Raw genomic sequence first — 25788 nt, 5'->3', positions numbered from 1 at the left:
AGGATATGAAAGAAAAGCTGCAGACCGAAGGAGACGAACAATGGCGGCGAAAGAGGAAGGAATCGCGGATGTGAGGAGGCAGAAATAATTCTCTCAAACTACAGAGAAAAACTTAAATATGTATATTATGGTTTACTTTTGAGCCATTAGTGGACATACTACCAAAATCAAAGCACTCGAGTGAACATCTTCTCTTCCAATATGGCTTTCTGGTGAGCCCAAGGACTTGTGTCTTGTATGTTCTTCTACTGAGAAACTGAAATAAACAAATGGAAAGACAAGAAAATGTTAACAATGATTCAAACTGAATTTCTATTTAGCCTCAAGGCCAGACTGAGGCCCAAGACTCTAGCTGGTGTGGGCGGTTGTTCTGCCATGAAACACTTGAGACAAATAGGTATGACACATACATATATATCTTTCACTACCACACACATACTCTTTTTTTTCTCTCTTTCTCTCTCTCTTCCCGCTGCTATAGGAGTTGGACGCAAACCAGCACTGCAGGGTCGGGAGTGTCCAAGCATGAGCAACATGACATCATTTGGCCGTTGGATGTGTGTTTTAATTCACACTACCTTTCTGTTCCTGGCAGCGGCTCAAGCTTCTCGTCTTCTCGGTTTATAACGCGCCGCCTCAATTGAAGTTTAATGGAAACTGAGGCCCGAAGTTAAAATCAAATAAATTATTAGAATGGGCTTCCTGCGTTGGATTATTTTGTCAAGGAGGTCGGAGGCAATGGGGCTGGTGCAGTTTCACAGATGGGAGTCTTTGTTGAACCAAGAGAGTGGAAGCTGAACCTGTGCTAGCTCACCAGAACATACAATCTAGCCTCACTCTGAAAATTTGCAAAGTTAAAATGAGTCCTAAAGTCACAGACAAAATTGAAATGCTTCCTCCTTGGCTTTAGTCATTTGAACCAGATTAATATGTCCAAACCCTGGAGTTTTATTGGAGGTCTTTATCAGCAGATGCAGTTTATACATCTGCGTTTATTTAGCCTAAGCTATGGCATCAGCCAAGACCCTACACAGAACCTATGTGGACAAGAAGCGTATTTCCGCTTCAGTATTTCCGGCTGCTTCTCCATCTCCACAATTTTCGAATTGATTGTTTTGGATCAAGAACAGCAAAACATATCGTACATCATAAACATTATAAACATAGAAACATTCGTCTTTGGCGAAATTCTGGAGAACGTTTCAGTCGCCACTGTTGAAAGTGAAGTGAGAAGTGAAAGAAGTAAACAACAATGAACCCAACTGGCCAAAAAGACCACCAACTAGCGTTTGGCGCGTGGCGTTTTTACAGAGCGAGTATAAATAGCTTGCACCGGCGTGGGCTCAGGCGTAAGTTACGGCATCTACGTCCAGCACTACTTTAAAGTTTGATCTAAGATACTTCATGCAGAACTGCGGACTTTGATTCAGACAGGGAACTGGAACACATCTAGGGGAGTAACAACATGAAGACATGGTCTCCTTCCGATTTACTGAGCTGGAATACTGGACTGATCGTCTTCATTGACGGTAGTTTGGTGTGTCTGCACCAAGTTGCGACGTTGGTTGTGCCAAGTCCAAAAAGTTGTATTTGAAGACGCTGCAAAGACTACAGTCAGGGGAAAACTAGCACGTACAATCTGCACCAACAGGTGGCAGTTGTGAGAAGCTACAAACCGTCGTACAGAACTTACTTCTATCAAAAATAGTCATTGGAATGTTTAGGTGAGATGAAGATGAAAAACTGTGTGTGCACTATTGACTTGATCGTTTGCTGGCTTTCGTTACTTCGTTTTCTTTTCTTGTGCAATGTGTCCCTAAGCTGAACAGCCAATCAGGGTAATCTTTCTTTCTTAGTACAACTTGTGTAATTGCCCGAAAAAGCCCCTGGCAGGGATCGGACTCGTGGCAACAGTGCAGGACAAACCATGAAAACTGGCTTCACAGTTGCTCACGCTCTGACATTGACCAACAGCTGACCACCGGCTTGGTATGTCACGGCCTTAAGGGAGGTGGAATGGATGAAGACCTGACTCAGCCAAAGCTGAACACAACAAACTGTGAATTCAAGCTGAATTTATGGACTGAAGGATGAATTTTGCCAACCTTTATACTGCTACTCAGAAGCGTACAATCCTTTATCTCTATGGTGCTATCACTTGGCTTTGAAGCCTCAGCACATATTTAGCCCACAGCACCTCTATCCAGAGCAGCAGCAGCCGCCATCTGTGCATCATATGGTCCTTCCACATCATCTAACCCAGACCAACTCTATAGACAAAGCCTCACCTTAACAGATGTACCAATGGGATTCGCGAACCCTAGCAGCCCCTTGGACCACAGACCCTTCATGTCTCACATCTGGAGAAAACAAAACAAGTGTAGGCATATTAGCAATATGTCTCGGGGTCATGAATCATGAATTTATGAATCATAAATGTGCAGCAGAGTCTCGCGGTGATCTGTGCGGAGGAGATTTTGCGGTCGGAGCCTGTGAGGCGCAGATGTGTCTTACAGGTTTCAACGCTGAATGGCTCTTTCTTCCGCTCTGAACTTTTAGGCGAGGGCGGCGACCTTTTCGTCGCATGTGACGTCCTTTGACACCCGATACGGCGCAAAGGTCAAGGGCAAAGGCAAACAGGGGCTGGGTGATCTGAACAGGGTTTGCCGTCAAAGTTTCACAAAAGGGGGGAGCAAGAGAAAGGCAGTGAAACTTGACCCGGGCGTCAGAATAAAAGCTTTAATCCATGCGGGTTTAAAAGGTCAGTTTCAGTCGACTGACAAACATACAAAATTGGATTTATGCACCAATGGAACTCTTAAACTCCACTTAGACTGCAAGATCAGGATGTGCCTTAACAGGATGTAAGCAAAGAGGGAAATAAAGCGAAATAATCAAGAAATTATACACAGTAATAACAAGAGGAACAACGGGAGGAACATGACCAGGGTCAAACGCATTAAATTCATTCGTCTTGGTTTCTGCAAACCCTCTGTTTACTAACAACACAAACATGCTCACCATCTAAAATCCTTAGACACATGTTGCTATCTGCCAAAACATCAAGTGAATTATGAGTGTTCTGTACTCCATGAGAGCTGACCACTTATCTCAGTGGACACTGACCCCGCTGAGTCATAAAAGAAGGTCACTGCGAGTGCAGTTCGCCTTGATGTGGACCCTTTCGCAGCAAGTCACAGCGCACGTCTCTGCTGAATTCATTTGTTATGGTTAAGACGGGATCCTGCAAATATTTAAAGCTACAGTGTTTTTTTGGCTAAAGACGGAGACTGAGCGATGTCTGGGGGGAATAATGAAGATGTCTTGTTTCACATGCAACTGCACACCCTTAACTCTGGAAGAGTGGAGGATTTCTTTTGAAACAGAAGCGTATTCGGTGCCATTGTGAGTTAAAATTGACTCTTGGGTGCATGTGCCACTAGGGTATCTGTTAACAGCTCCACGGGGAAACAGTGTTTGGGGTGAAAACGGATTTTGGTGAAGATCTGAATGGGGTATGTGTGTCGTTTTCAGTGAAACTGGCGGGAGATCAAGCCCAATTCCAAACCTGAACACATTTCTGGGGTCAAGTAATCAAACCAGGAATTTACTGTAAGGGTTGTACATTGGTATGCGGCGACTTCTGCTTATTTCTTGTGAACATTAACCCCGGAGCTCTCATCAGTGTGTTGATTAACTGAAAGAAAAGGGCCAGTCTGTGTAACAACAGGAAGTTAAGTGAGTCTGTATTTGCCATAATGGTTTCTGTGGCCTCACAGAAGGCATATCTGACAGAAAGAACATATACAACTTGGTTTATGAATTCCACTTTTCAGTTAAATCTATATTGGCACTTCGCCATTTGGATTTGTTGATTTGTCTTGCCTGATCCACGTTTGGACCATGTCCACGTTGAACTTTTTCTTGACAAATTAGAATATTTGCGACCTTGCAAGAAGTTGTGAGTCTTCAGAAATCCAAATGTTGCCTCCCTGAGGCTGAGAACGCTGACTGGGCACTGCGCAGCGAGGGAGACGTGGTCTTGAGTCGTCTTCAGGAGCATCGTCTCGTATCTGGCAGATCTGGAGGCATGCCAGCACCCGCCCTGAGAAATCAGCATCGCAGCGCACGGAGCTGACAAGTGCGCCTCCCCCTCCGAACGTTGTTTGACATACCCATCGTTATAGGCTTCGCCTCTGGCAGTTTCTTTTCTAAAAGGCAAACTCAAAGCCACAGATTATACATTCTGCTCACAATCCGTGCGGGTAAAATAACCTGCAGAGAGAGAGAGAGAGAGAGAGAGGGAGAGAGAGAGAGGGAGAAAGAGAGAGAGAGAGAGGGAGAGAGAAAGCGACGCTCGGAGGCTCTTTATTTTTTTGGAGACGAGCAGCTTGCGCGTAAACGGCACCGGGCATCACTGAAGGGGAGACATACTTGGTGTCTGGATAATTTTGTGTCCTTTTTTTTTTTTCTTCCTTCGTGACTCTGCGAGGTTTAAAGGGGAACACAGTGACTGCCCTTTGTGGATTGCGAGCATCGGATGACATTTACTTGAGCGCGCAAAGCACCTGTGGATACAGAAAGCGCTCCCCTGATGTTCGGACTCAAACCTTTTACAAAGAAAGGATTCACAGCGAGATCCAGTTGATAATTCCTCCCCCCCTCCCTCCTTCTCTCAAACACCCCTGCAGTCCAGCTGAGAAGCGCACCATGTTGCTGAGTGTTTCCCTCCTGCTGGTTCCGCTGCTGAGCATGAGCGGCTGCGGCTCGTCGTACGTGCCGTGCGAGCCGTGCGACGAGAAGGCCATGTCCATGTGTCCCCCGGTGCCGCTGGGCTGCCAGCTGGTGAAGGAGCCCGGCTGCGGCTGCTGCCTGACGTGCGCGCTCGAAGAGGGCCAGTCGTGCGGCGTGTACACGGGGCCGTGCACGCGCGGGCTCCGGTGCCTGCCCAGGGACGGCGAGGAGAAGCCGCTGCATGCGCTCCTGCACGGCCGGGGGGAGTGCAGGAACGAGAAGTTGTACAAGCGGCTGCATCCGTCTAAAGGTAGGCCCTGCAGAGAGGTGGCACATCAAGACACATCCCCCCTCGGCTCCGGTGAACTTTAGAGCAGCATTAATTGATCATGTTTAATAGTCTTTTCCTTCACCTCATTATAATCCACTCATTTCTGGATTTATATTAGTGTCAGATCTGATGATGTTACATTGCATGTGCATCTGCTTCAGCTAAACATCTAAAAGGGTCCTGGTGTGAAGAAATGGCTAACAGCTGGGAAGAGATGTTACTCCTCCCTTGACAATGCAGGAATTTTAATAAAGCACACAGCTGACACACACACACACACACAGGCAGGAGATGCATAAAACCCCAGCACTGCAAAATTTGACATAAAACTTGCAAGCTGTGAGTTAACTGATTATGGTTTAAAAGACAAAAAAAAAAAAAAAAAAAGGAGGGTGGAGTGAGTTTTCTGCCTCTTTGTCTCTTTGGGAGCCGCCGAGGCTGATGTGGGTCAAGTCACAGCTCTCTTTAATACAGGCTGACACCTGTCATTATCAAGGCACACGACTCAAAGGCCTCCCCGCGCCGTCGACCCCGTGAACCCTGTCAACAATCGGCGCAGAGTGCCGATCAAGCTGTCATCCTCTGAAAGGCCCTTGTGGGTCCGCGAAGCCGTAAATCAGTGGGTTTTTTTTTCGTGTGAGTGGCCTCACTGATCGCCCCGGGGCCCCCACCCCTCAGACGACATAAAACAAGGGAGAAGAAGATTACAGGTGGTGCTCCGCGAGGCTCCTCGTTGGCTCCTTTGAACGGCAGTTGAGGGACAGAGCCGCTGTGTCTGCTGGGGAGCTCTGAGGACAGCTTTGTGGGAAATGTTGGCTCCCGAACTCGCTCCTCTGCAAGGTGTGAAATCATGCTTCACCCGGTTCCCTTCTCCTACAGTTTCTTAGCTTTTTTTTTTGTCTTGCAGCCTTTCTTTCTTTCCTTTGTCAGTCCTCTGCGCACTCTTCCTCATCTACCACCTGTGCCTTTTTCCAACACCTGACCCACCTTTTTGTCCTCCCCATTCTCTCCCGCTTCTCTTCTTTCCCTTCCCTGGCTACTGTCCCTCTTCACCTTTTTTCCCCCACTCTATTCTCCTCCCCGCATTCACCCTTTCTGCCCGGTGCTTAGTTTTTTGTTTTTTTTAAAAGTTTTTTTTTCCTGCAGATTTGAGCTTCAAGCGTTGAAGCCTGGAAACATAAATAATCTCACTGGCTGTGTTAAACCTCAGCGCGCCGAGCCAAAGAACTGCAGGTTTTCTTGGCTAAGTAACTGGCATGAAGTCCGGTAGCAGAGAGGAAGATAAGAAAGATGGAAGCTTTGAAAGGGAGTAACTTCATTTATGGTCAGGTTTTTTTTTTTATTTTGTATAGTTTATGTGATCAGATTCTCCTTTTGCAATTCAATTATGCGACAATTTTTCCACCCACGAAATATTTACGCAGCGATTTCCAGATGATTTCAGCCTTCAGCAGCTCTGCATCTTCTATTCATCTCCCCTTTTCTTTTACTGCCTTTCCCACACTGTCCTCCGCTCTCTGTCTCTTTCTCTCAGCACTCTTTGTAAGTCCCACCCTGGTCTCTTCATCTGTCTACCCACTCCTCTCCCTCCCTCCCTCCCTCCTTCCTCCCTCCGTCTCAGCGCTGCAGGCATGCCCAGGCTGTGCAGTGATTCAGCAGAATGCCGGCTGAGCGTGGGTTACTGATCCCCCCATCTGTCTGCCCATCAGCCAACTTCTCCATTAACTCCCGATGGGCGTGCTGTCGGCGCGCGCATTAAACAGAACCCATGTGCACACTCTGAGCTGCACCGCTCGTTTTTATGGGTTCACGACGGACTGGAGCATGCACCAATATACCTGCGTGCATTTTGCACATCTATTGTGTAAAAAATGAACACGTAAGGCCTTTTACTTGTTGCGTTTCCAAACGTTATTTTGCAGTTTTTCAGGAGGAAAAGTCGAGAACAGAGAGAGAGGAAAAAAGGGGAAGTTTTTAGTCATTAATTCCCTGCAGAGAGCTGGCTCTCCAGGATTGCCAACAAAAGGAAAAGCAAGAGGAAGAGAGGAAAAAAAAAGAAAGACATGATCAGTCAGCACAGGTCAGATTAGACAAACTTGAGGATTAGCAAGTGAAGACTTGATTAGATCTGCCTCAGCTTTCTCTGGAGAGGGAGAGAGAGGGAGAGAGAGAGAGAAAATCTGTGTCAGCAGGAAACTGGAGGGAATCTCTTTTTCTTTTTCTTTCCGAGAACATTAAGGGAACGGGATGGATGACATCATCATGATCTTCATCACCATCATCACTGGAGGCGGAAGGGCTCGGGAGGTTTTAAGCGTCATACGCAACGAGGCGGTGACCTTGCCCCCCCTCCCCTCCCCTCCCCTCCCTTCCCCTCTCCCCCATTAGCTTAGTAGCTTAGCGGTTCACATCAGAAGTTGAGGGGGTTTATATGCAGAATCTGCCAAAATGAAACAAGTGCGTGACACAGCAGCGGAAATGGGCCAACTGTGGCTTAGGACACATACAAGACTAATGCATGTTTAAGGCTGTAAATTAAACGGAATATCAGTTTAAAGTGCTTTTGGGAAAGGAAGCCGCAGCCGCTCGCCCTGGCCTCAGCCGCTCGCCCTGGCCTCAGCCGCTCGCCCTGGCCTCGGCCGCTGCGGTCGCATGAATAGAGGGTGGGGACAAGGGAGAGGGGCGAGCGCTGAGGTTTGCGCAACCGTGCACAACTCCCCAAAATTAAGCAAAGAAGCTGTGTTTTTTTTTTCTTTTTTTTTTCTTTTTGATGAAAGATGCATGTACAAGAGGGTTTCTGTGGGGGTTGGGACCTGAAACGGCCTGCGGCTGTTTTTGGTGGCTTGCCACATGACAAGTGTAATAGCTAGTTTTCCCGGGCCTGGGTGCCAGGGTGAGACTAAATATCTCATTTAGGTCACTTGCTATAAAAGTTTTTAAAACCCCCCTCGTCTGCATATACCCCAACCTGGCAACCTGACTCACCATAAATGTAGGCTGTGTTGTCCTGCATGTCAACACGTCCAATCTGAACCTGGCCCGTAGCCACAAACTGTGCTAAATAAGCATTTAGTTGGCGCGGTGAAATCATCACATTGTGTCTCCGAATTGGACACTGCTGCCCGGTGCCCTCATGCTTTAAATCATAGCCACCCAAATGGGTAAAAGTCAAGGTTGGAGAGGTCATGGACCAGCTCTTGATTCCAACCCTTCTTGAAACTATCTTATGAAAACAACAGAAAAATGCTTTGAACCTCCGTTTGCACAAAACTAACCCCGCGTACTTGAAGTAGTTTGTAATAATAATCGTATCACTGGTTATTTTAAGCCTGCCGTGTCTGTAATTTGTAAAGTTCCGGTGAAAATTACCAAGCATAGCACAGATAAGATGGTTCTCCTCTGATAACAGTAATCCTGCGTGGATCAAGCTCCAGCTAACGCCTAATAGCAGCTGTATACTTAATGTTCTAGCTTTTGTACTGTGCATTTTTCTCATCCACATGCTTGTAACAATTCATGCTGCAGTCAAACAGTTGCTAATTCAATTCCTTGCACCAATTTAGAGTTGTGGCAGAAGGTTGATGAAATGTTACCAAAATTCTCATGGGTGATGCCTTTTTCTCTTGTGTCTTTGCTTTCCGAAACAGGCGGACAATCTCACGATGGCACAATGCGACACGCTGTCGAGCCGGCACAAACCAAGGCGCCCATATACGGAGATCACATCAGCAGTCTGAAGGCTCAAGCCATGAAGCAGGCCAAGGACCGGAGGAAGCATCTGGCCAAGCTGGGACCTGCCAGCAACCCGGATTTCTCACCATTCACCCTCGATAAACTTGAGCCTGAATTTGTAAGTAATGTAGAGATCGCAAAGATGCATACCGGGCTGAGAAGCCGACGTCGCTCTTGAGATTGTTTTTGCTTCGCTGAAATCTAGATTTGGTTTGAATAAACAGAACTTTTTCTCTACTTTAAAACTTACATACCGCTTCAGGCTTTATTTGTGCTGCACGCTGGAAAGACACCAGAATTGACAAATCAGCCAAGATGTCCCACGGGGCCACTTTCACACGTGCCAGCGTGGTGTGAACAGAGTGAAATGCCATTTCGCGTTTGACAAAGGGCGTTTTTGAACCGTTCATCTTTTTTTTCTTTTTTTATTCTGGCTCTCAAATACACTTTGTGATCACGCTAACACTCACATCTGTGTTTGTGTTTGTAGGGGCCCTGCAGGAGAAAACTAGATGATCTCATTCAGAAAATGAAGGACTCTTCTCGGGTCTTGGCTGTCTCTCTGCACCTCCCCAACTGTGACAAGAAGGGCTTCTTCAAGCGCAAACAGGTAGAGATGCATTATCTTATTAAGTTAGCTGCGAGCTTGGATTGCAAGCCTGCAATTTTGAATAAAGCAATAAAAGCAAATTTCTCATCTTGTTCTAACTAATCTGTGCTTGCAGTGTAAGCCATCTCGCGGTCGGAAACGGGGGATGTGCTGGTGCGTCGACCGGTTCGGCAATAAAGTCCCCGGCATCAGCTACGCCGCGGGAGAACTGCAGTGCAAGGATCTCAACAACAGCAGCAACAACAACGAATGAGAACGAACCGTCCGCGCTCACCGAGCCCTGTTCCTTCTTCAAAACCTGCCAATCAAGCTAGCACACTTCATGACTGACAATCAGGAAATTATGGCACAAATGCTTTCGTATATGGTCAGGTGTGATGGACTTCGTTGTTTTTGTTTTTAAGGGGAGCCAAACCGAAAAGCTTGCTTAAGTGAAAATCTGCACATCTTATCTCCAGCTCCCCACTGACTGTGTACTATGTCTGAGATTAGCTACCACCTCATCTCTTTATATCCTAGATTATAGAAAAAAATATATATATTTGTATGATACTGATTACATGTGTGTACTATTGCAAAATTTACTCCAAGAAATTCTGAGACAAGACATATTTAAATGTGGCTAAATATCAATATATTTTCTTTTATTCGTTACGATCAACACGGAAAGCCGGATGTCTAAATTTAGGGGTTTCATGGAACAACGTCTCACAACATCTAGGTGAATTCACACCCAGTTTTTGTAGGATGTTAAAAATTTTCGATTCCTGCCATGGTAAAAATTAACTCAGGAGGGCAACTGTAAACATTCAGCGATTATTTTTCCAGCTTAGATTCAGAACATCCTGTTTTCGCTAACTGGAAACAAACGAGTCGAACTGCAGCTAATAGAAGGCTACATTTTGTGAGATTCTCATATCAGTCTTCTAAAGTGTCCTTCTCGAAGATCTCAGTTTTGTCCTCTTTGGCGACACCTGTGGTGATAAGAGGTATTGCACTCAGAAGATAGAATATGCGCTCCTAGTTGGAAATCTCGATTGAAACGCTTCCATATGTCATGTTTCCAGCATAGCAAGCTGAACAAACTACACATCAACAGTAGCATTAGCTTTAGTAATGTATCAGTTGTACACACGGTACTGTTCAACTTTTATCCGTAGACATGTTTCTACGGTGTTTGTAACCAAAAATTCTTTAAAATACCTTTGTTATCCAATGCTAACAACAGTTAACCTGATTAATAATTAAATCCCACTGATTTTCCAACTTTCTCACTGGAAAACAGTGAGAGCTGATATGACTTTACTGATTTGCTAGCATTGCTACGGAACGCCACTATGGCCAAACAGTGAGTTGAATAGAAAGTTTGTTGCGCTAGCTCCGCCCACCCTCTCTGGCTAAAAGCTAACTGCTGGGTGATGAAACATTGTCATTAGCCGCGCATAGACCAAAGTCGCCACAGTTTGGTACGCTATGAATGCCTTTCATATAATTTAATCAGTTAGGTTCGGTCACCATTCTATTACCTCATCAGAAGATACACATTGATTTAAATCTTCGAGATTGGCACTTTATGAACCTAGAGCCAGCAGCTAGTTAGCTTAGCTTAGCTTAGCTTAGCACAAAGACTGGAAACAAGAGGGGACAGCTAGCCTGGGTCAGTCCAAATTTAACAAAATCCAAAAAAGATCTTAAAGCTCACGAATTAAGACTATTTTTTTTTTTGGACGGGGACCAGAAATTTCTTCAAGCTTGTTTTCTCGATACAAGAAAGTGAAATCTATATGCCACTGTATTTCATCTCATTCATCCATAATGACTGACTATACGTCCTCACGTTTCACATAGAAGTGTAGCTTCTTCTTGTGATTGTGTAGGAGGTTGCATTAAGCAGCAATCAAGCCCTCATAAAGTAATTTTCAGGTTTTTGCACCTTAACTAGTCTCATGTACAATTAGCAGATTTCAAACTTTTTCCTGTTTGATGTTAGTTCTCACTTGATTCCTTGCTGTAAACTCATGGTACTTCCATGAAGAAGCAATTGGGATGTAGCCTCACTCATACACAAGCATACTGTAAAAGGTTAGACTGCTTTTGAAAGGCCGTTTTCAGCTCCAGACAATTGTGTTTGTAAATGTATGTACAGAGTGCGTGTGCATGCTCCTGAGAGTGTATGTGTGTGTTGCCCTTGTAGTTCTCAACTTCAACAAGCTCTGGTTTAAATTACCACTAGCCCTGCCAACTCAAGGTACCGTCCGACAAATATGGTGCAATCGCCCTTCACAGCTCGCACACAAATCGTATGCAAAGGCCCTGCGCTGTTTGTTTTTCCATGTGAGGGGTCTTCTCCGCCACTGTGCAGGCAAATCTGTCGGCTGGCGTCGACTTGCTCTCAGGGTTCATCGGGTTCTTTTTATCCCGCGAAGAGCAAGGTCGCTGAGTTTTTATGGAAATTCAAGTGCCTTCTGCGCCATGCCGGTTTGAATTCTGATTTGCATGTGGATCCATTGTGTCGCTGAATGATCGGAAGCAAAAAAAAAAATTGTAGGTGCGGATGTGGTTTTCAGTTGGTTGCTGGCAAAGATTATCACGATCTTCCAGTCGAGTGCTGCTATGAGGACAGGGGACATTGTGTTCTGTGGTTCAAAATTCGCTGTTTCTTTTTAATTAATGACCTATAATCTTAAAGAGAACATTGACTTTGGCATATCAGCCTGTTGCTCCCGATAAAACAACTCTCTCATGCTGTCAATTCACACATTTAAAGACAACACAGTGACAGAATTAGAGTAATGTGAACATATTTATCAATTGATGTAATTGATGTACTCTTTTTTTATTGTAAAGGCAAATCACTATTTAAAAATAAAGTTCCTGTACTCACACACATGCCTATGTGCACTTTCGTCTGCATTATTTAATCTGATTGTGACACGTTGACTCAGCTGCTTTCTTTGTGACCTTGGCACTTGTGTGGTTCTTCATACAGGTGGTTCCCACGTGGTGCTTGAGGTGAAACACTGGAAACACTGTACCACCTACAGGGGGCAGTGCAGCTGGAGTTTTCTGCTGATTCTGACACATTTACTGTATAAGAAGTTTACCACAATAAGATAATAAAGGGCGCTACTCCCAATTCAGCTAAAACATACCGATAAATTCCTACGTTTTGGTGGGAAAAAATTTTTTAGGACTTTAGCATCCCAAGTCTTTGTTTCTAATGAAAACACACACACAAACTCAATGTATCATCATTTTAATGGCATTAGCTGTTTATTCAAGGCTTTCCGCTCAACATTTAGTGCACGCTACTGCCCACATGTACTAAGTTTCATGTCTAAAGCCGTGTATTATAAGCAAGGTGCACTCGAAGCCTTAAGCATAGCATGAGGCGCAACAGTAGTCGGCAAGCTAGAGCACAAAAGCACGCCCAAAAACACCACGTATATTGAAAGCTTTTCATTTTTCAACCGTACAAAACACTGACAACAAAGCACAGAAAAGTCACAGTTAGTAAAGCTACTGCTGAATATCTATGCAGAAAAAAAAATGGAGCCTTATCTTTGCTGCTCCACGAGACTAAAATTAATCCGCAGTTGCCTCTTCTGTAGCAAGCTGGATTCTATCATTTAATCCTTTTTAAATGAACTACAGACACATACACACAGAATATATAGCTTACTCAGATGTTCTTTGTTCCCAAGTACTTTACAGTTTATTATAGTATTATAGTTTTTTTTTAAGCCACACTAGATCTGGGCCATGTCAGGAAGCTCCAGGTCCAACTCTCTGAGGTACTGGCTACAGTTGGGGTCACCCCTCACAGTTGGGGCCGATGGGATGGGTCGGCCGGTGTGAGGGTTGACGCACCAGCACTCCCCCCTCTGGCCATGGAGAGACATCTTGCACTGAAACAAAGAATTTGTTCAGGAAGCAACTTTATGTAGGTCTTAAAAAATAGCATATTTTCTGCTATTATCAGGAAGACAGATTTGATTGGGAAAATAATGTGTCTTGCTCTGGAAATACAACAAATATTTGTTAAAGCTAATGTCTCAGCTGATTTATCAATTCTTTTCCTCTACAGATGCAGATGCATGCACTCTCTGCACTTCCCAGACGCTTTCCCAAAGCCTGGAGTCACCTGTTTGAGGTTATACTGCCCCCTCTTGTCACAGTTGGGGATATGCAGGGCATACAGGTCTTCCAGGGGACCTCGGTTATCTCTGAAGGGCATCTTGGATATCCTCTCCAGGACCTGGTCGAGCTCCTGCTGACACTGAGTCTTGAAAACGGCAAAAACAACAAAAAAACAAAAGCAGTCACGCCCACAGGCCCCCACTGTGGCACACAGCTGAGCTTTCAGATCTGTTAAACGAAGCTGGCCTGCAGCGAGAAATGTCCCGTACAAGTTGTTCCATTTATTCCGTGAGCTTTGTTTTTTAAATCAGAAATCTGATCCTTTGTGTAAGTTTATTTATTTGACTAAAATCCAATTTAAAATCCTGAACAGGAACGAAAACGATTCCAGGGCAAATCAGCACCAAGTTGTGTCTGCAAAGCACATTCTAGACTCTCTATAAAATCGCACATAAAATGCAGACACACACAGCCCAAAGCGCTTCCTGTTATGAGCAAATGCATCACGATTATTGCCGGCAATAATAACTTGCCAGTGACCTCAGGTTTGCCTCGCAATTTGACGGAGCCAAACGTCTCAGTGAGGCAGTTGTAAAGTTCCTGGTAGAGCAATAACGTTTAAAGGATTTTAATGGTGGGTGGAAAATACCACAACACTGGTAAGAACTGGTCGGGTTCAACCGCAAGTCCGAGCTCCAGGATACAGAGCAGTTCAGGTGTAGCAGTTCATTTAAGGTCAGTAAATATCTGCCTTTTAGTTAAAAGACAGTAACTAATTGTAGACTTAAAATGTGCTATGGCATCATAATCATTTCAAATTGTTGCATTAACCTCTTAAAGTGCAATACTGGCTTTTTTATTATCAAAATCAGAAGCTTCTACACCAGAAGGAGGCGACGCTGCACTTCTTTTACCCTCTGTAGTCGTTTTCCGGAGTTTTCCCACAGAACGGACACACTCCTTTGCCTCACCTGCTTGGGCCGAGTGGGCTTCACCTCTTCCACCTTGTTGGTCTTCATCTTGGTCTTCATCTCCTGCCTATGCTGGCGTACGGCGCTCTCTTTGGGTCCCAGCCAGGTGGTCTCCTTGCTGGGCTTTCGGACGGCCGGGATCTCGCTCACGCCCTGCTCAGGCTGCAGCTCCACAGCCTCACCTGTGGATGGAAGGGTTTCACACCAATGCATTCAATTAATAATATCATAGATATTTATAGAAAGGAAATTAACGCACAGTGGAAAACCTATCGAACTGTCTTTCTTGTTAAAGGACTCTCTGATGCATGTCTAGGTTACTGACAGTATTTAACCTGTGGCCTTTCAGGATGATGCACTTAACCACTCTACACCCCTGCAGCTGACATTTTGGTAATGACCTGGGCTTTTTTCAGAGGCTGGAAGTGGTGTGAAATAGGCTCTAAATTGCGCAGATCATTTTTCAAAGTGACAAAGTTAGAGGCCTACTCTGCTAAAAAGGCTTTCGGAAGTGGATTGATTGACTTCTACCGGCTGCAGAGGTGAAGGTGAAACTGCAGTGTGAGGAGGAAAGTACAACTTACTGCTCCTTCCTATAGTCTTGTTGGGGAAAAAATAGTTTGCAAAGGTAAAACTTAGGATTCTTGAAACCTTGGTATGGACTACTGTACCAGAATACAAACTCACAAGTTGAGCGTAGCCACTGTAACCAACCGAGGGCACTGCACAAAGCCCAACAGACGTAAACAGAAGCAGCAAAATTACAGACCGATAGCCTGAAAAACAGTGCCAACATTTGGTTTGTTGATGACAAGACATTTCTGCGCAAGACAGGTAGGATTTACAACACTTTATATCCTAGCCGTAGAAGACGATCCATCTATAGGTGTCAACACGGTTTGTGGAACGACTCATAATTGAGTGCACAAACCAGAATGCTGCCCATCCCATGTTAGTGACAAAGGGTTATCAGAAAGGCTGTAAAAGAGGGAAATAGGCTACATATATTTCTGACTTTTCTGAGTGGGGGAGGGAGCTACCAAGTGTCCAAACCACTGTTAAACTGCTCTGCAATGTATCAGCACCATCAATGAGTCACTAGAATCCTTTCCTCTCTCACAGAGTTGAAGGAACCACATGCAGCTCGGCTAACAAGCCTGCGGGCTGAGAAATGTTGGCTGCTGCCGAACTTGAGTCACAGTCAGGTTTCCATGGTGGCTTTTCCCCCTAACAAGGTGATTCAGTTTCACGAGTTGTGGATGCTAAGGGTGTTGATAAATGAACACAAAAGGTTTGCTAGAATCATACTTTTCAAGTTTTCTACTCTACTGACATAAATTAGAAGCTGTCACAGTTTTAGTTCATTTTCTGAACCACTGACTAGAGTCCAGATTATAATCAGTCTGACTGGGTCCAGGCAGCATCTGTGTATCACCATTTCACATCAAGATATCTGATATCTAAGCAGCACTTATCAAAGGGTGTATGGAAGTTATCAAAGCCATGAGAATCTATGGCCCTACTTGGACCCCCGTTGGTCGATCCCGCATGTTGAGTATAATTCAAAAGAGGCCATGTGACGATTTGTATCTCTCCCTAACTTCCGAGCTGATAGCAGCTCTTCTGACTTGCCTTTCTGAATCACGAGTACAGAGTACTGCCACCTTCTGGTCACGCCGTAGAAGAACGTACATGACTGCTAGCCACTGGCTATAGTATTTGTGGAGACTACTGGCCTTCGATGTCCGTCTTTCAACTACAAATGTCAATCTCAAAATGGCGGTAAAGGAAGTTCACTTAAGTCAATTGGATTCATTGAAAGAAATCTACCAAATCTTGTCTAAAGCTATCTAAATAAGAGAAAAGGTTAAGCAGAGCCTAAATTCAGTAGGACTTAGCTTCTGAGGGTGTCCTGTGGTGTCCGTTCATGTTAGTAGAGGGAGCTTTTGGGTCCCGCAAATACCGGATCTGTTTGAGATGTGCAAAGCTTGGAGGATGGGACGACACCTTCTGCAATTTTTCATGTTTTTTGAGCAATTGCTATGGGGTGGAGGTGCCTGGTCTGGTCTAGGTGGGTGATACATGACTAAGTGCATTACATGAATGCTAGGTTTCCCAGAGAACGCTGCATTGAAACGAGATGATAAATGCTACTCTTAGGGGATTTTAATGTTGTGGCTGATCAGTGTATCTTGGTGATATATTCGATATATGTTTGAAGAATATCATGACTTTAGTTTAATGGGAGATACCTCAACATCCACAGAGCCACACCACTACTGAGGCCTCTCACAGCAGTTCAGCTCAGTTGCTTGACTACCCCTGTAGATCAACTACAAAATAATGGACAACTGGCTGTCCATATCCAGTTGTCTGCGGCCGTCCAGCCATTCCTCCAGGTGGTTTTCATTTACTTTCCTTGGAGTCTTGTTGAACATCAGCCTTGAAAAACCTCTCTTCAGACAGATGGAGCAAACAATGAGAGGCCATCAGGTCCAGCCCAACTTGTTGTTTCTGACAACAGAGCATACTTTGGAGTTGAGGGTTGACAGGGAGGGAGTGGAAGGGGAGCGCCTTTATAAACCAGATGATTTTAAGATGAAAAGGTTGCATGAATGCAACAAAGCTCATATTAGCCCTATTTAACAGCTACTAATCATATTTCCAAAAGCGAATGCCAGAACACTGTTTTCTTTTTTGCTCAACTTTTGCAGGAAATCATTTATTTCACCTACGCAGGGCTTCACTTGACACTTGAACGAAAGGAGGGAAATAAGCAAAGACAGTAGAGAAGGTCAAACAGTCTGCCATTAAGTGGATAGTTCACAGTTCTGCAGGCCAAGCCGTGACGTGCAGACTCGTGGAAAGGCATTTGTAGGGCAGTGAATGAAAGCGAGTGAGTGTTTTAGTGGTGGTGGGTAGACCGAAGAGGCAGTCTCTGCACCCTGCAAGAGGTAAATTTGACATCCGGTTGTAGAATATGATTACAAAAGGCCTAAGAGAGAACGGGAGAAAGGAAATTCCAAACGAAGCAATAACAAGGTGCTGGCGCCTTTTGCCATCAGATAGATCTGGTGTTGTTGGACTTCAGTTCCCTCTATGACGCTCCACTGTGCTCTCTCTGGCTTTTCTTTGAAGGTTGATTTTCTTTGCAAAAAGGGGCAAAAGTCAACTGAAATCAGGTGTGTGCTAGCATATGTGTGTGTGCGCACACGCACAAGTTGTGCAGATAAACACACACAGAAATATTGGCAGGGGTGATTTTTGTTTTGCCATCTTACATAATCCCAAGTGAGTGCATACGCTCTCTTCTGAGGGAAGTGAAACCTTCACTGAAATACACAGTCTGCTCGGACACAGACATGAACGCACAAACAGCGACCTCCCTCTTGAATGTACACGCACACACACAAATGCAGAGGGTCAGGACCCCACTTTCAGGGGGCGCTAGGCCTCCGCAGTACAAGCCGCTCCACCGCAGTGGGCTGGGGATCAGCAGTATCAACAGAGCAGCAGGCCTACTGTCCAGTCTACTGCTTGAATTAATCCTCACACAATGGCCCCGAGAGTTTTCCTTTCTATATCTGATCCATGTCGAATTCCCAGATGGCACGTAGGCCAGAAGTGTCATGTCTGATTGTCCAGATTCTGGTCAACTGAGCAAATGGCAGACTTGGCCAGGTTGCGGAGAATGGAAAAGGTTGAAAAGGGAAAGCACGCTTGCGTTTTGGTTCATCATATTTCCATAGATACAAACAGAGCTTTGTTTTGTAGTCTGGACACTTGTTTCTTGATAATGCAGTTTGAAGGAATGCTCATTGTCAAGGCATTTGCTTACCAAATTTAGGAATCCGCCAAAGACTGAGTTTCACTTTACATCCAGCAATTAGGCAACACCTTCTGTTGCACTGTTTTGTATTTCTTTGTAGAAAAGGAACTGAAATGCAAATTTCTTGGGACACTCAGTCAACTACCTCCAAACTAAGGTCAGCTTGATTCCTTAGATATCTGTAAACTGAGCTAAGCTAACCAGTCATACTGTACCTGTGCACACAAAGCAACAACAGTCACCCAAAGCTGAACCACGTGTTGACATTTCAGAATGTGTAAATGCTTTAAAAAGTCTCTCAGCACACCTCCTCGGCAGCTCCGAGGTGTGAAATAGTGGCACTTATGAAGTGGACCAACGGCAGCACGTAGATTTACTGCAGCTCATAATCCATTACACGGCCTCCGGGGACTGTTTTCTAGAAACACAAACTCAGCAGAGTGCAGATATGTTTACCTTCCAGGCTTTTTGGCCCGTGACAGCCGTCTAAAAGCAGGCTTTGCACAGGCTCTGGCACGTACGTACACACAGTGGCATCCAAGATCAGGCAAGCTCCCTCACCACCACTGGGTGAACTCTGGGGCGACTGTGCAGGACCTGAGGCGAGCTGGAACACGTCGGACTTGCAGAGCATCCCGCGCAGCTACCACCAGCAACCATTCTCAGCTGCTCAGAGAGGCATGAGGCAATTGAAGGAACACAGCGCTAAACCACTTGGGTCCAGGTCCTTACACTGTTTTGCAGCTCAACTTTTCAGTGTTTTTAAGGTAATTCCACATTCACCTGCAGAAAGTTTATCTTTTATGGGCAGGTCACTTTTGTCCTATGCAAGCAGCTAGCTTGAGGCTATGCTAACATGCACTTGCATGCTGCTACTTTTAGTACTACTTACTGCACTGTCGAAACATTGCATCTTGAACTTTGACCCTGTTGTCTCATCTGTCCTTTCTTGGCGACTCTGTTAAGTGTGCACAGTGGATTTTGGGTCAGAATACCCCAAAAAACCACGCTGATAACGGCACATACTGCAAAATGCAACGGCGCGTTTTTTCCGTGAATTTTTCGTGGCGGAAAATTGGTCAGCAACCCCTCCACTGGGAACTGATCACGCTCCTGTACAGATCTGCCGGGCCAATCAAATCGTTAGGGCAGGCTTTATGTGGTGATGGACGGGAGACACAAATCTAAATGTAAACACTGCAACAGGCCAAGATAACATAGCTGTCCTTCAAAGAAGCCAGAGTTAAGATAACTTTGCCATAGAAGTCAAGAGTTTGGGATCAAGGCAAAGCAGCACATCTTGTAATGTGTGCGTCAAAGTGATCAAGGCAGTCTCAGGAGAGTTCACCTCCATCCACCGTACACCTCCATTTTTTTTCCATTATTGATAAAACTAATCCAAGAATAAAACCTCACCCCCAGGGTCAGTAGCATTTCAGACAGTGTTTGCATTGTCTTAAATCACCCCTTGACCAAAACGGAGGGTGGGAGGTTACTCTGGATCTCAACAGGCACGAGGAGATTCTTGGCACGGATTTGCGCGAAGTTGACGCCTCGGGGGGAGATGGCACAAATACCCGTTTTTGGAAAAGCCGGGGATGAGGGAGATTATCTCGGAGCTATTTCAGTCCTGCGGGCTCCGTCTGGACGCCCCCGCAGGTACACAGGAATGCCCCTTGTTAACTAACAATGTTATTTCAGCGACCAGATGGCTCAGGAGGTTTTTCCTCCTCTTTCCTCTTTTCCCCTCTAACGACTTTTATAAGACTATTGAGACAGTAAATACAGCAACTGGATGGGTTTGAGTAAAATTAACACTCAAAAGAGGCCTATTTTAAGAAATTAACAACATCTAACCAGCATTTCACATTTTCTAATTCATATAAGCAAGAACCTGGACTCTGTTTGAGCTATTTTAATCAACTTGTTCACTTTCGAGGTCATGTATGGTCCGATTCCAGACAAAACAACCAAACGTCCTTCCAATCTGATTAAGGGAACCTTTATTTGGGTCCAGGTTTCTGTGGGAATGGAATATCAAGTGATACTGGGCATAAACAGAAAGGGGCAGTGGAAAAACTCGTGGGTGTTATTTTTAAACAGCTGTAAGAAATCTGAAATCATATTTGTTATTTCTGAAATGGAAATAAACATACTTTCTGGGATTTTATCTATTTCGTACGGTTGAAAATCTCGAAAATGGCCAATTTCAATAAATTCTTGGGCTCGTATCTGACGAAGAGGGAGGATCTCGTTTCGGGGCCTTCTATTTTCACCGCACGAGAGGAGTCCAGGAGATTTCGATTCGAGATTTCAGCCCTGTTAATCACGGTCTCCGCCGAGGCCAGCAATTACACGCGGCTCGTCATTTTCCATCTCACTTGAATCCGTCCCGAGATACCCGAGGCCGCATGAAAACCCTCGAGATATGAAGCCGCTTGTTTGCGAAGAAATGTGCACTTCGTTTAGTCTGATGTTTTTGGTAAAAGGCGTGCAAGTAAACTGTCATTCTAAATAGATGCGCACATGACACCGAATCTTTTAGATGTTCAGTGTTCATATTGAATGGCTACAAGTGGAAATTTTAAGCTGCAGAAACATTACCGGCATCAGCTTCCTATAGAGCTTTATATTTAATCAGTCATCTTCAAGTTACACCCAGTGATCTTTCTTGCAACTATTAGGATCACCGTCGTTCAAGCTGAAATGACTGAATTTGATGTTTTTTCTTTGGCGAAAATCGCTGACTAACTGCATATCGCCGGGCCTCAGATGTTTAATTTGGACAAATCAAAGCATTTTCAGACATCAGCATGCACTACGGAAAGCATCGCAGGCTTTCTTACAACACAAAATAAACTGAATCTAATCTCATGATCTAAAAAATTTGAATCTGAATGGCGATTGCTTTGATAAATTAAATGAAATCAGCCTTCAGAAAACATCTGTAGCCCCAACCGCAGACGGGAACAAGCACTGAGCGATGTCTGGAGTTTTATTAAAAGTGAGTTGACAGTAATTTATGCATTTGCTCCCTTATGTGATGTTTTGTAAGTCATGTCCTTCCCGTTCTATGTCACGAGGCCTATCAGACGTTTTGAATAACAATCATTTCGTATCTCATTCTCCCTGCTCTCTCATTTGAAAATTCTTTCATTTCCTGAAGGTCTTTTCTGCTACATGTTCATTCTGGGCTCCATAACCTTTGGCCTCCTTCGGCTGCTTGGTTGCTTGTGGTGCTGATCAAGGAGTTTATTTTGCTTCTGCTGCCGCTGCCGCTGCTGCTGCAGTCAATGCAGCTCGGGATAACCCGAAACAGATCAATGCACGTTGTGAAAATCTGCGTTAATGCCACCCCTGGAGCCTAAAGGCTCATTTATGTTTCTGCGTTGGTTAAATTTCCCGTAATCACTCGTTCCGGTGGAGACCTGTGGACACAAACAAGTGTGCATGTGATCTCCAAACAAGCCAGCCAGGTGGTGATGATCAAAAGCTGATTGGTTGAGAGGTTTGCTGGGAACTGGAAAGGAAACGAGCGCACCGCGAGTAGGGTGAGAGCAAAAAAAAAAAAGATACAAGATAGTGTAATTTCCTTGCTTTAACTTGCGTAATGTTCCTTTTTAGAGGCTTGCGTCCAAATGAAGCAGCTGCAGTATGTCATCCTTTGATTCTTTGCCCAGGTGACAAATCAGCTCAAGAGTCACGTCTCCCTCTGCTTAAGCAAATACAACCCCTTAATTGTTGATTTTTTTTTTCTCATTTACAGCTCAAATGATCTGGCTACTATCCATTGAATCTAGTCTGAAGTATGCTCTCAATCTTCCAGAGGCCCATGCAAGCTGATTTCTATCAGGGATTTCATTACGTCCACTTTTTTCCCCTTTCTTTTTTTTTTTTTTTTTTTACAGGCCAATTTGTCGCAGGAAATCAAATCTACGCGGGGAGACTGAGAGCAAACATCTGGGACATCGCGTTTATAAAAGTCATCTTGAAAAAAAAAAAGGCTTAAATTAGGCAGAAGGGGTCGGACAGCTGATACCGTGAGTAGTTCCAAGAAGATGAAGGTTTCTGGGCCTGCACAGCCTCGGCTTGACATTTTCTGACCTCGAGAAAGCTCACTAAAATGCCCTTCTGAGTCTGTCTTTGTCAAAAATCACTCAGCAGCCATGCTGCAAAACAACTTCACCGTTTAGAGCCCATTTCTAAGCTTTTAGCGCTTCTTGCGCACGTCTAGCTAAATCTCAAACATTTCAACCTGCAAGCGCCCAAACCTGAGGAGGAAAAAAAATCAGTGACATCTAATAAATCGCCCTCTCCCAAGCAAGCCTTTACATGATGCGTTCATGTATTCTGTTCTCCTGCGTTGCTCTTATGTAACTCCACAGCTCTTGCCTGCTTCATTCCTTGTCCGTTACATAAATGTCAAATGAAGGATTGATTATCAAATCATGCATGTGTCATGAAGGATTTTTGACCTTTTGTCAGCTGGCTATAGAGAGTCCTTACAGGGTTACAATGAACGCCGTCTCCGGTAGTTTCTCTACGTTCCAGGACTTGGGTGCCAAAATAAACACGTGTCAAGTCTGGAGGTAAACTCTGACAAAGCACGGATTTGGAAATGAGGAGAAATCACACCCACGGCTGGCTCGGCCAGACCCTCATTGCCTGTGTTTGCAGCCTCCAAATCAGCCGGTTAATGAGGCTGTTTACTTTTCTTCTTCACTGTGACCTGTCCCCGTTTAAACACAAACCACATGAGCCCCGCTGGATCCGGGCCACATGGAGATTCATTGTGATCCTCCCATGCACATACGTCCAGCTCATTTTTCCAGGTAGACAGTTAATGTCGTCGCTGTCAACACCGCTTTATAGTTCTGGTCAAAGCCTAAAGTCCACTTTTCCAATCAATGCACGCATTCCTCCTCTCTGTTTCTTTCTCTCCACTCCCCTGTGGAAATGTCAACACCAATACTACAATGTTTTCTGTGTCCATCCCAGCTTCGGAGAATCTCGCAGGCGACTAACTCGGCGCTTTAAAGGCAGGGGGATATTTGGAAAGACTGGAGGGCCAGCTGTTTGGAGCACAGCTGAGATTTAACTGGGCCGACTGGCTCCTTTTTTTTTTTTGTTTCTTTCTCTGCGTGCACACCAGGGCGATACACTTAAAACACTGTGAAATAGCTCTGAGCACTGCTGCAGAACAAATTAAGAAATTGCAAAGGCACAGCAAAAGGACAAAAAAACAACTGATCTAAAGAATGGAGCACTTAAAGATTATTTCAAGACTTAAGATGCTGAGTTCCTTAAAATGGAGTTCTAAAATTATACAAAAAGGATGCATTGCACATATTTAATATCAAATATCTTAGAGGGAATAGTCACTAGAACCTAAATGGTTATAATCCCTTATTTTATTTTAAATGCAGGACAATGCAATATTTCTACTCTATTCCTAAGGCTGCAGTCTAGACAGTGTCATCAAAAATTGATAGAAGTAAACCAGGTTTCCAGTAAACTGACTGACCGCTGGTTTGCTCCCGGTGCTCCTGGCTGTAAGTGGTCGTCTCGGTGTCCACTTTGCGCCGACACTGCCCCTGGCCCTGCACCAGTTGCTCCAGGGGAAGCTCCGAGTCGGGCGTCGGGTAGCACCGCAGTCCGGAGGCGCACCTCGGGGTGTACACGCCGCACATCTCCCCCTCTTGCCGGGCGCACACGGGGCAGCACCCGCAGCCCGGTTCGCGCACCATCTCCGCGCATGTCTCGGTGAGCTTTGGGCACAGCGCCTGGCGCTCCGCGGTGCAGCCCGGGCAGCGGAACACCATCTCGGCCAGGGAAGCGGCGGCGAGAGACGCGCAGAGGATAAGCAAGCTGCAGCCCGCGTACGACAGCATTGTTAAAGGATTGAGGTTTTTGGTCATTATCACGGGGGCGATGGAAGGCAATCCCAAGTGGAAAAAGGGGAAGAAATGTGCATGCGAACAGGTGAAGCCGGGGGCTGGGAGGTCTTCTGGGTCCTACAAATTCCCAGGTTTGCTCTCGGGGCCACCTATGGGTGTTAATTGGAGAAAATGTGAAGATAAAAGGGAAAAGAGCAGATGTGGAACTTATTTAAAATGAATGACCAGATGGATACTGTTTAACTCGAAGAAATCCGACGAATACGTCTGTAGATAGTGCGGCTGCCTTAAAACTGCGTTTCAGTGTTTATTAAGTGTTAATGACTTCCCACTTTTTAAAAACGCCTTTATCTTGGTCATCACATGGTTTCATCACATGTCACTGTTAATCTACTTTTTGATCCGATCCATTGAGTCAAAATACTCTAGTAATCTAAAAAGAAAATCACTCATACAAATTAGCAACCTGAACCAATTTAAATCATCCAAAATGTGGTTGAAACTAAATCTTTGGAAGAGTTGTGACGTTCGCGAACGAACCGAATCTATTGACTGGCTCTTTAAAACGAACGATGGGAACCGAGTCGCCGTTCTTTTTTATTTTTTTCCCCCCTTTTGCCTTGTTTTACACAGATGCACAGAGAAGCCCCTGCTTTGCATTGAGTGGCTGAGATGATACAGTGGTGAGGATTGGACCCAGGTTTGATTCCCGGTTTGTGTAGAGATGTGTACCAGATGTTTTTCTCACGTGGTAAATAAACCATCTGTCTATCTAGAATCTATATTTTAGATATCCCACCAACAGAAGAGAAAGTCTGAAAGTTTCTGATCCAAATCTTACCCTACCGCAGTGCTTATTTTGAGGATTAAATGAGTTACCCAGGCTGGCATCTTAGAAATAAGTATCAAAATGAGATAGTCTTTTGAATGGTTGGTTGAAAGAAATGGAGCTATAAGATCCGGCTCCCTTCAAAGAGCCATAAATCCCATCTCTAGTCTCAGGCATTTTAGTATTGAATTCAGGGGCTTTGTCAAACTGCATTTTCAAATTAGATTACTTTAAAACGCATTGTTGGATCAAAGATCAACTCAGCTGGTCCCACTTGAGGAAATTAACATCATAATTATGTTTGAATTTCCATAGAAACCAGACCTTTAGCCTCCTAATCATTGATATTTTTTAATAAAAAACCGATTTTATAGTCAAACGCGAACTCAAAAACAGCCCCCTCGTTCAGAGACACTGCAGTACTATACCAACTGTGGCCTGTTTGCCTCAATCAGCGCCGTCTGCTCCAACTCTGAGAATGCAAATAAACAAACAAACAAAAGGACTATGTGCGGAGCATTCCTTACATGGAAAGACCTCCCGGCCGTGGCTGACATGTCCATTGACACTCAATTAAAAAGTTGCCAGCTGCTACCAGCTTATATACATGCGTACAGTAATGCTACTGTGCACGTACGCAGCAATGTTTCCTATCGATCGGTGAGGCCAAGCCTTGAGGTGTCGTCCAAACAAGCTCCTATTAACCCCCGTCAGG

General features: G+C 44.8%; 2 protein-coding genes across 2 annotated transcripts; one reads left to right on the top strand and one right to left on the bottom strand.

The window, feature by feature from the left end:
- Positions 1–3884: 3884 nt before the first annotated feature.
- igfbp5a (insulin-like growth factor binding protein 5a) lies at positions 3885–12286 on the top strand. The gene is made up of 4 exons (XM_084574219.1): positions 3885–5044; positions 8713–8915; positions 9288–9407; positions 9523–12286. The coding sequence occupies exons 1-4, from the start codon at positions 4711–4713 to the stop codon at positions 9658–9660; spliced, it is 795 nt and encodes a 264-aa protein (XP_084430345.1). The 5' UTR covers positions 3885–4710; the 3' UTR covers positions 9661–12286.
- Positions 12287–12503: 217 nt separating this feature from the next.
- igfbp2a (insulin-like growth factor binding protein 2a) lies at positions 12504–24671 on the bottom strand. The gene is made up of 4 exons (XM_084574169.1): positions 23872–24671; positions 14519–14700; positions 13552–13692; positions 12504–13315 (listed from the first exon to the last, which is right to left on the bottom strand). The coding sequence occupies exons 1-4, from the start codon at positions 24263–24265 to the stop codon at positions 13157–13159; spliced, it is 876 nt and encodes a 291-aa protein (XP_084430295.1). The 5' UTR covers positions 24266–24671; the 3' UTR covers positions 12504–13156.
- Between the last annotated feature and the right edge of the window lie 1117 nt (positions 24672–25788).

Source organism: Chelon labrosus (assembly GCF_963514085.1).
Source record: "Chelon labrosus genome assembly, chromosome: 24".
Lineage (NCBI taxonomy): Eukaryota > Metazoa > Chordata > Actinopteri > Mugiliformes > Mugilidae > Chelon > Chelon labrosus.
Note: the sequence above shows the minus strand (reverse complement) of the source record. Positions and strands in the feature narration are given on the sequence as shown.

Coding starts and splice junctions, on each gene's coding strand:
- igfbp5a (XM_084574219.1), top strand. CDS start 4,711: ATGTTGCTGAGTGTTTCCCTCCTGCTGGTTCCGCTGCTGAGCATGAGC. Junction 5,045..8,712: donor GCGGCTGCATCCGTCTAAAG/GTAGGCCCTGCA, acceptor TTTCCGAAACAG/GCGGACAATCTCACGATGGC. Junction 9,408..9,522: donor GCTTCTTCAAGCGCAAACAG/GTAGAGATGCAT, acceptor CTGTGCTTGCAG/TGTAAGCCATCTCGCGGTCG.
- igfbp2a (XM_084574169.1), bottom strand. CDS start 24,265: ATGACCAAAAACCTCAATCCTTTAACAATGCTGTCGTACGCGGGCTGC. Junction 13,693..14,518: donor AGCCCACTCGGCCCAAGCAG/GTGAGGCAAAGG, acceptor GCCGTTTTCAAG/ACTCAGTGTCAGCAGGAGCT. Junction 13,316..13,551: donor GGCAGTATAACCTCAAACAG/GTGACTCCAGGC, acceptor TCTTTGTTTCAG/TGCAAGATGTCTCTCCATGG.